Raw genomic sequence first — 12,237 nt, 5'->3', positions numbered from 1 at the left:
GGTGTGAATTTATAATAATAACTTAAAATTATCAACTTGCTGCTCTTAAAGACATTGTGATATAGCTATATATATGTACGTACATAGCTACCCGCTTCGGCTTCGCACAGATAGGTAGAGCTTCTAATTTTTCGAATATACAATTTTTATAATCGGTTAAGTATTTTTTTTAGATTACACATTACACCTCTTTCTATTAATTTTGACTCCTGATGGGGTGTGTACAGGGCTTTTAATAAATAATATTCAAATAATTTTCTACTTTTTATTTACAATATATTAATATTCTCTTTTTCTCCACTTTCGTGCAGCTTCATCAGTTCAGGCACTGTACATACATCTGTTTTAAGCGTAAACATATAATATTTAACAGTAATATGTAAGACCTCACTTCTTTTTAAATTAGTGAAAAATAATGAATGAAAGACTACTGCTACAAATACTTTTGCAAAGAAACGCCTTTGGCGATACGAGATCATCTGCGCAATAATCTCATTAACATATGGCTTAGTAAAACGGTTAACCTAACTACTAACTAGTATAGCATCCATCCAACTACAGTTATTGCACAACAAAACAACACGTGTTAAATTAGCGCAGAAATGTTATTTGGAAAGAAAATGTAAATTCTACGTCCTATGATTATACTAATGTTTTATTTCTCATATTTCTTCATGATTTGTTCTGAATTTTCTTAATATTTGATCGAAATTTTAATAAATAAATACATGTGCAGAATGTGTCCAATTTTCCATCGTTATAAATACAGCAGAAGAAAACAATGAGAATAAACCATTTGATGACTGAGATTACACTATAGAGGTAATCTGAACGTGCCTAGCAGGTACACAGTTACATACAATACAAATTTGGGTCTTATCACCTAGACGTTAAAATAAAAAATTAACAAACACGTAAATATAGGTACAACTATGAATGTGGGCACACAATGGAGGATGTTAACAATGTATGGAACTTTTAATTAATCATTACGTATTCCATTTATTGTTAAACACCTTAGATAACCAAATTGATACAATCCAAGTTAATTTGTTTCCAATCTTAATATACAAATATGACAGAAAACGAAATTTTATATTGCACTACTTATTTGCTCATGTAATGTTTTAAAAATTTTAACATTCTGCCACTTTTAAAATACTTATTCTTTACATAATATTAACAGACTGAAAATAAGAAGCTACTTCAGTATTAGCAAAATTATACACTAGTTTTATTTTGACCTACCTAAATTAACAATATTTCATCAAATAATAATATAAAGAGTGAGGTCCGTGCTGACATGAGGTACAATGACAACTTGATACAGTGGGTTTTGTTATTCTATGGCCAATGTAGGTACCCATTTGAGACAAAAAAAAACCACATTCAGCCATTGCAACTTGTACTTTCAATCAAAATAAGAACTCTCAACAGAATCATATCATCTCAAACATCAATAGATAATACTCAACGAAAATAATTGCCCCATTCATACAATTTACTAATAACGTTATATGAAATAGAGAAGAAATGGCATCTATATATTATGAAGTGATATAAATCCTTCATTATAAATTTAGAATTCACTACTATATATTTACCAATATAAAAATATATGTCTTTATTGCCACTTCTTAAGATTCAGTTGCGAGAATTCTCTATATGAGAAGAAATAAGTTAATCAAGCATTCAAGAAAATAATAACGTAAAAACTCAAAATCATTCATCGTCGAAACAAAACAAAATAGTAATCGAGTAGTTATCATTTTGAAATAAACAAATCATTAAATCTCATGATCATTAGTTCTAAAGCTGGCCATTTACTATGGGTTGTAATAAAGTTAATATCTCTCATCATATTTTGTAATAGAATCGTATGTGACTATGAGATGAACATAAATAATATCTCACAGTCACTTTCTTTCCACATGAATGTTATATATTTTTCCTGTTGTAACATTTTTTTTTTTTTATTAAAGAGTGACAGTGAATTCATTGCCATCGTTTTATGGAGTGTTCTATCAATGATGAACATTTTCTCCAAAAAAATATAGGTCGGAACACAACAAAAATATATAATATTTTATAACAGCCTTTCTCAAAGGGGGCAATAACGCCCCCTTGTGGGTGCTGCAAGCCTAAAGGGGGGCGGTAAGAGACCCAGAAAAAAAGAGGAGGCTTGGAGGGTGATTTGTTGATCTTGAAGTAATAGTGGTTTTTAAGTAGGTGAAAAAAATGGGGGCGCTAAAAAATAATTTAATCTCAAAATGGGCCGAGACAAAATAAGTTTGGGAACCCTTATAACTAAATAACTGAACGCGATGTGTTAATATGGTAGAGTATTTTTTTAATCCGTTAGATCAGGTTTGAAATGTTTTACTGAACTAGCCCCTCCCCTCCGTCACGTAGCCTTTCATATATCAATGTCACTATTAATACGTAATAACTACCGGTTTATCTTACGGGTAATTAGATCGAGAAAGCTCGACTAGTTTCGGGATCAATTCTTAACCCATAATCATGAGCGGCTGTAACGCGAGCTTGACCGCGCGCCTAATTGTTACATTAAAATATAATGTGTGCTTACAAAATCTTTAACAATAAAAATTATACACGTAATAAAAAATAATGAAAAGCATCAATCCCGGAATATGATTCGTATATTATTCGTATATTACAGTCCATAGTAAAATGTCCGCTTATACATATGTGAATATGTAATTCACTTTCTTTTTTGTTTACACCAAACAGCAATTAATGTAACGAATACACGGCTAGAAATGTTGGTGAACACTGGTACATAAAGATCTTTCAAAAAATTTAATCTAATGACAATTAAACTGAAATATTTTAATAACAAGTGCCATAAAGATCATTGAAAATATCAAGACACAATTTTAATTATAAATCTAAGATATAGTAAATTAAACTAACAAAACAAGAAACATCAAAACATACGTGTAATTATTACAATATATTGGTAAAGTACGCGGCATAGTGCAGGAGCTACACACAGCAAGACAAAATATCCAGACGAGGATAATGTGGTTTCAAAAATCCTTACATTGATTAATGTGTCGAAAAAAAAATAGATTTCCTAGGGAACAAGAAGTGCCTTTGGAAAATAATCGTTCGCACGATTTGTTTTAAAATTTTTTTACGTAACAAACAAAACAAATCGAGTAACAATATCTGGAGGTCCAGACGGACAATTATATTTCTAAATACGTTTACGTTACCATACGCATGGAGAAAAAAGAAACGGCATATGTGGCATCATCTGGTCACACACCATGCGAATTGTAAACAGATTCTAGCCGTAAAATATAGAGAAAATTATACTTTGGCTGAATTTTAAACGCACTTAGAAATGTGATCGTATATGATCCATGAAGATCTAAAATAGTCATTTTAGTGGTTAGTAATTAAGTTCTAAAATTATTCATATTAACAATTCCAACTTGTAAATAACAATAAATTATTGACTGATTATATGAGAACCCGCGAAGTGAAACCCTGAATAGAATTTGAGCGCTTAAAAGTCTGCTTGCAAGTCACACCATGAATAAATAGATATACAGTTATTGGCTTTTAAGTTATACGTGAAAAATTCGTCGTTTAAACGTTTAAAAAAATAAAGTTGAAACCGGTAAAATTTTTAATATATTTTTTTATTTGTAATCTTTTTCTAAGTATATATAATAAATAAATTTATTAATAACAGGCCCATTTTGTCTCATAAAAACAGTGAATTTCATTAATTGCAAATATGAATCTTTTTAGTGTGCTATTACTGGTAATTTTGGAGTATAACGGATTTGTTTAAAGAGTGCGGTAGCTCTTTGTACAATATCATTGTGGAGATCACGTGAGACGGCAAGAAGGGAGGCGTCCGCAAGAAGAATGCCACCGGTGTTTGCGGCGAGACGACTCCGCGTCCGATAACTCGGCGGTCGACAGTGTTCGAGAGCCACCGTCACCCAGCTCTGAAAATTAAATAGAAATAAACTTTATTAAATAGACTTTTTACAAAGCTCTTTTCAATCATCACTTTTTTTTACAACATAGCGGGCAAACGTATGTGTGGTTCAGCTGATGCTAAGCGATTACCGTCGCCTATAGGCATCCGTAGCATCAGAGAAATTGCAGGTGTGATACCAGTCTTTTAGGAAGGAATATACTCTTGGTACAGTTTTTATGTCGTATCTATTCAGAAATACTTTTGCTGGAAATTGGTTCCATACACAATGAACCCAAATGAGAGACGTAGCGTGGAGGTAGAAATCCAATTTATATTTTTGGTTCTATAGTTATAGCAGGACCGCTACTCATCCAAATGGTAGGGATATAACTTTAGCATATGGAGAATTATACGGTCATGACATTCAGATGCTGGTATTAACCTGAACACACTGATTTTACCGTACATCAAATAAAATAAATTAATGTTATCATTAATATCTAATAATGCAACAAATGCAAATATTTGATCTTCACTCGTAGTAATACGTATTTTCCATCAAATGGACTATCAGTTTGTTTGTCATTTTCAGTAATATAAAGAAATTATGCAATTTGTTCAGAAACATTATAAGAAACGTTTTCTATATATTTTACAGATCACTTCTATATATAAGTTTAATATTTATTCTATTATTAATACTTTATTTTGTAAAATGCATGATAGAAATTGACTACCGCAGCCCTGCAGCCTATGAACACTTTCAATGCAAGAGATATCACTTGTCTAGTTAGTGTCTAATCACATTATGAAGTAGTTGCATTGCCATATCTCAGCTCTCAAACAGGAAGACAAAATGCAAGCAGGTTGAATGATGATACAAGCTGCTTGCTTACTTTATTCCGGTGAAATAGAAATGGGTGAAAGTAAAATATTCAAGTACCTACGGCAAAGAACACGTTTAAAGTCTCCTATGTTTATATTAATTAATTTTCTAGATTCTAGTTTCTATTTCACCAAAAAAAATAATGATCTGTAGAAAGCCCCATATTTTCCACTATACAAAATAAACAAATAACAATAAACACTAAAATCATGCTATGAGGATTTTCTATAATCATCACAATCATGCATCGCTATCTATCGACGAAGAATGTCTAGTATGAAATTAGTTAATATGTTAATCAAATGTGTTAATTACCACTTTCAATTATTCAGAAATTGGTATTATTTGCCGGAATCCACTCAAGGACGATCCAAAATTAAATAAATTTTTAGAAAGTATTATAGCTTTTCAACTTAATCTGTCTGTGCCATCGGTATACATTGGCGGGGTACCAGTGAGTGATAAGAGAAGAAGATGAAGGTAGGTCTGTTGGTCTGTCATAACCAATTCATTATAAATTATAAAAACGATGATTTCCAAGTCAACCTTTGCCAACAATGAGATTGATTATAAGGCCCTGTTACTGGCAATCCCATCCTCTGCCCGTTCCACTATACATACCCCGCTAACGTGATACCACCCGTAAACTCTGCACTCTCACGAGGGAGTCCCATGCACCAGATTGATGAGCTGTCGATGACATTATGTTTGGTATCAACATTGACACTCTCATGCAACAAACCTAACTCAGAGAGCAAATACGAGCGCGTATCGTGCCGGCTACACGCACTTCATCAGATTCTGTAAAATTGAGAGGACTACTTTCAAGTCCTTCCTTACCCTATAATTAAAATTCCAGGATGTCACATTCTTGAGACATAAAAACAAACTACCATAATATTTAAAAATATGACACAAAAATATGGCAACTTTTGAAAATTTTGGAGAATTTTTGATGTACAATAATGTAATGATATACTAAAATAGCATACCTATCACAAATCAAAATACATAATGATTCATTAAATTTATATAATCATTATCATCATTTATATATTTCATGAAATACAAATACATATATTTACAAATAAAAAGAAAACAAATGTTTTAAACTAACAACAAGTTAACAAGATGAGTACCTAATAGGCTACAAGCTTTATAGAGGATATTTAGAATTTGGTGTGTTTTTATGGAAAGATGTAGAGGATATGCAGATAGGACGAAAAAGCATATTGTTTAAATGACTAAGATCGTAATAATAGTTTAGAAATGATTTCATTACAGATATGTTAATATGAAATTCAACTAAAAGAATAAAGAAAAATGTACAAGATCCGGAACAAAGCAAGAACTAGAATATATCTAGTAGAATTAGGAAGAGTAATAGAAGAATGTAAAAAGAACAATATTTTTCATGAATGCACACAAATCAGTAAACAATGCTCTTAGAAAATTTCCTTTCAATACAAGTGAATGAAAAGAGAACCAAGTTTTGACAGAAACACTATCAAAATGAATTTATAATAGTAAATAGTAATAAATCGAAATATTCAATCATTTAATAGATTCTTATTTATATGTACTATTGGATATCAGTAGACTGTATTATAGTTATGTCAATTATACGTTTATTTACATTTTCATCAAATTCTACTGAAACAGACTATGTAAACTATTGGTGAAGTTCCATATTTATACAAGAATAAATATTATCCCGTAAATATACTCACCATGCCTAAGGTCCCTTTCAGTAAAGTACTCCTGTGCAGAGGCGTAATGCCTCTCAACCAGGTACGGTATGACAGTGGAGTTGTGGAGCTCGTCCGAGCGGCGAGAGCGCGGACTCACTAGCCGCTCGCCAGCCTCCAGTGGCGGCTGGGCTTGTACCCAACTGTTGAATCAATTATTTAATAATGAAATTTCAATTTTAGATTGTAATTAGATATATAATTTAATTTGTCAATTGTATGCGCATCCCTTAAAATGGGCACATTTTTTTTTTTTAAACTATTAAAAATAATAGCTCAGTTGCAAGTAGTATCCGTCACCTATACACATGAACAAAATTCACATATAAGTAAGATTAGGTAGGTAATTATATTACCTACCTAATCTTACTTATATGTGAAAAACATCATAATACAGTACATATATTATATTACAGTTAATAAAAAGAACGAAAAGTTTGGGTTAATTCTGCAACTGTTTAAATATACAAACATACTGGACTACATGGAAAAAGATTTTTTGTGTCTGTACAAACGATTTTTATTCTCAAAACTGTTAAGAATGAGGTACAAATTTATATTTGTTTCTGGTTTTACTTGCTAAAGGAAACAACAGAATTTTGAAACACAATGCAAGTATTATTCAAAAAAGTATCCACTCTCGAAGATAACAACTCTGTAGTAAAAATATGGCCTACTTTTTTAAATTAATTTTTTATTAACTAATAATTGTATTCAAGATTCAAATAAACATAACAATAGATCAAATTAACATATCTAGAAAAAAGACGCCTGTTACTGTAGACATAATAGAGTAGACATATAGATAAAGTCACTTTTTAACACATGCACACAGTGTAATAACATTGACAGTACACCTAAACATACTACAGACTGTTCTCTGCACATAATTTAACATAACAGCTACATATATATGTTTAACAAGATTTATATCTATATAAAGCATAGTCATCCCACCTTCAGCTCTATTAGAAAGAACAAAGATAGAAAAATACTGAGCAGATTTTGATTTATTTTTATCAACATTTAAAAATTAATAATGAGGAAATATATTTATATACTTGTATATTATCTGCTCTGTAATGGTAACACAAAGTTATAATGCGATATACAAATTAAAATTACGAAAAAACTAATAAATGGAAACTTTTATTTTTATCATTTCTAAAAAAATTAATATTTTTATAATGAATTTCATGGAAACAATAATGCAAGTGGATGGACCGTATCTATTTATTATATTTCAATATATGAAAACCTAATCCTAAAACGCTACGCAATCTAAATTAGCTATTTAGATCTTATCATTTTTCTGCGTCATTCCTCATTTATGTACTCATATGTTAATTCAGGAATTTTTCGTCACTAAATAGCCATTGTGATATCATAGTAGACAAACAAAATGTAGTAAGTATACTCCTTGCGTGATATTGTGGTACTTCAGTAATAAAAATAAAATATATTAATATAATGTAAAACTAAATGTCTATATGTATGTTGGGCACATATATGTGTGCTACATGTACATGCTTTTTCTTTGTTTAATTAACAGTTTTATTTATTCTACTGGAACGCCAGCGCCTCTGCCTTGAGGAGGTGGGCGTTGACAGCCACGACATTTGTAATTTTGTGTTGTTCCAATAAATACAAATACAAAAAAAAAAAATTTAAAAAATCCATGATTTTTTAAATTAACCAAAAAAATTAAAGTATAAGTCTCTCTTTTCATTTCATTTTTGTCAGTGCTACTAATTCATGCATTTTCTTCCAGTCAGCTCTATCTCACGCCATATCTTTGACCTCCCTATACAACATGACACCTAGTGTTTCCTTTATCTGTCCCATGTAGTTATTCCTCAGTTTTTAAAATAAAAGTATAAGTACAAATTCTAATTGAAAAATATGCAATGAACATGCTTAATTATTTATTCACGCTATACATACGCATGTCTCCTAATTTGTTGCACTGTAGGCCTCAAGTCAGGGTCTCTCTTCAACATATGCGTGAGTAACGCCCCAAGAGTAGGTCCTAGCGAGGCTGGTGGTGGTGCCGGCTCCCCGCGACCAATCGCCTCCAATAACCGATACACATTGTCACCTTCAAAAGGATACCGTCCTGTTGTCATATTGTACCTGAAAAAAGTGACAACTGAAAAATAACATGTATTTGCAACACAGATATCTCTTAATTTTGTTGTTTTTCATTACTATGAAATGATGATTTATCAATGGCTAGGCATTTTCCTCGACTTTGTTTACATGAATCAATATATAAAATATTCTATGTATTAAGTAGATAGTAGTAGAATAAAACCTACCCATATACCTAATTCTATTCAAATCCATTCAGCTATTTCAGCTTGTTTGAATAATAAGCACAATTTACAAACTTTCACATTTATAATATTAGAAGTCATTCCACAGTTCTACAATTATAATAATAGTTAATTATATGAAACAAATATAAATGTTTAAAGCGCAATAAATAACATTAGATTGATTTAGTCTTTAATAAATGAGTCAATGACAATAATCCAATGAGCTTACTTTAAAGGTAATTTATTTGCAATTTTATCCTCATTACTACTTTAATGTTAATACTTTAACAACATAAATCCTTGTACAGTTTTGCCAATAGTTGCCAAGCTTGGCAAGTGGGTTGGCAACTACAGATAGGCTTTTGATGATGTTTTACGAAGGATGCTGCTACCCATTCCTTGACCATTAAGACCATTTAATACTACATTTACCAGAGGAAGACTTTGTACAAAAGTCGTACATAAAAACAAACCTTTCCTCTTTATAATGTTAATATAGATAACTGAAACTGTTTATATAAAGAATACAATAAGTACCTATGTATAGACACAAGGATGTATTCACTATTCACAATGGCTCTAGATAAAAATAGTAGTGTTTGTCACCTTGTCATAAATTATATCAAAGTAAAGATAAGTAGCACTTACAATGTGACACCACTGCTCCATATATCAACTTTTATACCCGAGAATTGTTCAGCACCATTTGCAATCTCTGGAGGCTGGAACGCTGGAGAGCCCTGTCCTGTATAACAGGTATCCTCCGGAGAAAACATGTTCAATTCCTAAAATTAAACAATAAAATAATATAGCTAAAGCTAAAACAGATAAATGAATTAATTTACCGATTCTGAAATATAAATTAATATTTTTGTTCAAATTTATACTGAATTTTTTATGTTTCTAGATTTGGTTTGTTCATATTATATACTTTATTTATAAATATACTTAAATGATTTTTAAAATAAATAAACCTATTTATCATATTTATGGTATAAAAATAAGATTGCCAAGTCCTGAAAGCTTTTGAGTTCTCACTCAATATTGCGATGAATGTAATAATGAGTTTTTAATGAAGATTCTTACTGCATAATATCATAACTAAAGTCAAGAAATTCATATATTTAATGTCCAATTTACTATTATTAAGTTTATATGTAGGTACATCAATAGTCGATGTACCTACATATAAACACATTTTAATATTTACATCTAATTTATGAAAATGAAGTCTGTAAGAATTAAGTAAATTTGCTTGTTAAAAAAACAGTTTAAAAATTTTTATGTAGTAAGTTTCTATTTTCAAAATAACTGGGTTAGTAAGAAATTGTAATGATAACTACCACTATATCTGTTAAATTTACCTCGGCCACTCCAAAATCTGTGATTTTTAATGTTTGATCCAGTGTCAAAAGAAGATTTCCTGGTTTGATATCTTTATGTACTACACCTTGTCCATGCAGGTACTCCAAGCCATCCAGCAATTGAGTAAAATAGTCATGTGCTTGCCTCTGAGGAAACTTTTTACCAGGGCTTGACTCTAACATATCCTGAAGTAACAATTTATTAACATGATAAGTACAATAGTGATACTTTTGTTGACAACCAATCAAATATTACTAACTTTCAAAAATTACATAACATTACAATTAAAATTTCATAAACAATACTACATGTAAAATGAGAAAATAGAGTCAAACTTAAACTCCAATTGTTTAAACTATAACTTTATTAGAAGAAACTACAAAAACACATTTGAAGTTAAATATAAAAAAAAAACTACTTTTGTAAAAGTAAACTAGTATACATATGTACACAGATAATGATTATAAAATATTAAAATAGGCCAGAAAAAAATATTAGTCCCTTATTCATAAAAATGTCAAACATCTCACGAACCTATTTTTATGTGATGTTGCTACAAATTCCCTATTGGAGAAAAAGTAATAAAACACTCTAGTAGTTAAAATAGGATTATAAAAGGTTTAAATTTTTGTGAATAAGGTGATTAGTATTTATTAGCTCTTCTGAGATCTTCTCCATTTAAGACCTAAAGTTTGTCCCAGTCACAACTTTTTAATTCATACAATCAGAAAACAATGTGTGTTGTAAATTCTAAAAAGATAGGGAATCTCTGTTTTTCATAATATCTTGATAAATTATATAGATTCTATGTAAATAACATATGAAAAAAATTCTAACACAAAGAAATATTTACATTAGATATATTACCAAAAACAAGTGTTTCTTTACCTGCAGAACTCCAACACAAAATTCCATAACAAGGTACATTTTTTGTTTTTCATCATTATACATAACGTCGACTAGTTCTATCACATTTTTATGTCTTAATATACGGAGCAATTGGATCTCTCTCTGTACATTCTGTTCACCATTTGGTATTCTCCTAAGCTTTCTTTTTTTTAATATTTTCACAGCCCGTCGGCAGAGAGACTCTGAATCCAACATCTCCTTCACTTTACCATATGAACCTTCTCCTAAAACATCCCCCATCACATATTTTCCTACCATTTTACATTTTTTCTTTTTACTTCGGTAAATTATATCTGCACTATCAACTCTATGAAAAAATAGGTTAGTTTGGTCTAAATTAAGATCTAACTCATCAATTTGATCATCGTCCAGCCAAGTAACAGAGTTAGGCTCTGGACTACCTTCTATTAAAAAGTTCTCCTCGCTCTCTTGCGGTGCAATGATGTTTGATACTTCATATTCCACATTATCAGCATCTGGAAGACTTTCACTACTACTGATTTTTCTGCACATTCTTGGATCCATTATCTATCAAAACAAAACATTTGGAAAATTGTCCGATCTATGCGAGTTGCAAGGCCTTTTGACATGAGATTTTGTCGGCAATATCACATTAATGTTTTAAATTAACAACACGTTTATTAAAATTTACGTGGTCCAACCAATATATACATTTTTTTATAAAATTAAAACATTCCTGTAGAAAAATATGAAAGAATAAAATAAGCAATCGCGCAACAACCAGAAGACAGTTGAAGACAGCAGAGCAAACAGAACATAGATTAGATATGGAATAGATAACTAATATAGGAAACACAACCACAGATTATAGAAAGTGGCAAAGATGGAATCATATATTAAAAATAATAAGAATTCAAATTTATGTTGTCTTTCAAGTCTTCTACCATAGATTTAAGGATAATACTCTTTTTATAAATAAAATCAAAATCAATATTATCAATTCATGTTATACCAGCCACAAGTATTATTCTCATACTATGTATATTTTAATTACAAATAAACCGAGGATCGCAAGAACTTATCTAT

General features: G+C 30.4%; 1 protein-coding gene across 1 annotated transcript; it reads right to left on the bottom strand.

The window, feature by feature from the left end:
- Positions 1 to 251: 251 nt before the first annotated feature.
- On the bottom strand, positions 252 to 11,963 carry LOC113511600 (serine/threonine-protein kinase STK11). Its single transcript, XM_026895251.3, has 6 exons — positions 11,170 to 11,963; positions 10,281 to 10,466; positions 9,565 to 9,701; positions 8,543 to 8,731; positions 6,581 to 6,741; positions 252 to 3,989 (listed from the first exon to the last, which is right to left on the bottom strand). The coding sequence occupies exons 1-6, from the start codon at positions 11,713 to 11,715 to the stop codon at positions 3,868 to 3,870; spliced, it is 1,341 nt and encodes a 446-aa protein (XP_026751052.2). The 5' UTR covers positions 11,716 to 11,963; the 3' UTR covers positions 252 to 3,867.
- Between the last annotated feature and the right edge of the window lie 274 nt (positions 11,964 to 12,237).

Source organism: Galleria mellonella, unplaced genomic scaffold, assembly GCF_026898425.1.
Source record: "Galleria mellonella isolate WM207_F2 unplaced genomic scaffold, CSIRO_AGI_GalMel_v1 utg213, whole genome shotgun sequence".
Lineage (NCBI taxonomy): Eukaryota > Metazoa > Arthropoda > Insecta > Lepidoptera > Pyralidae > Galleria > Galleria mellonella.
This window is presented reverse-complemented; position numbering and strand designations above follow the sequence as displayed.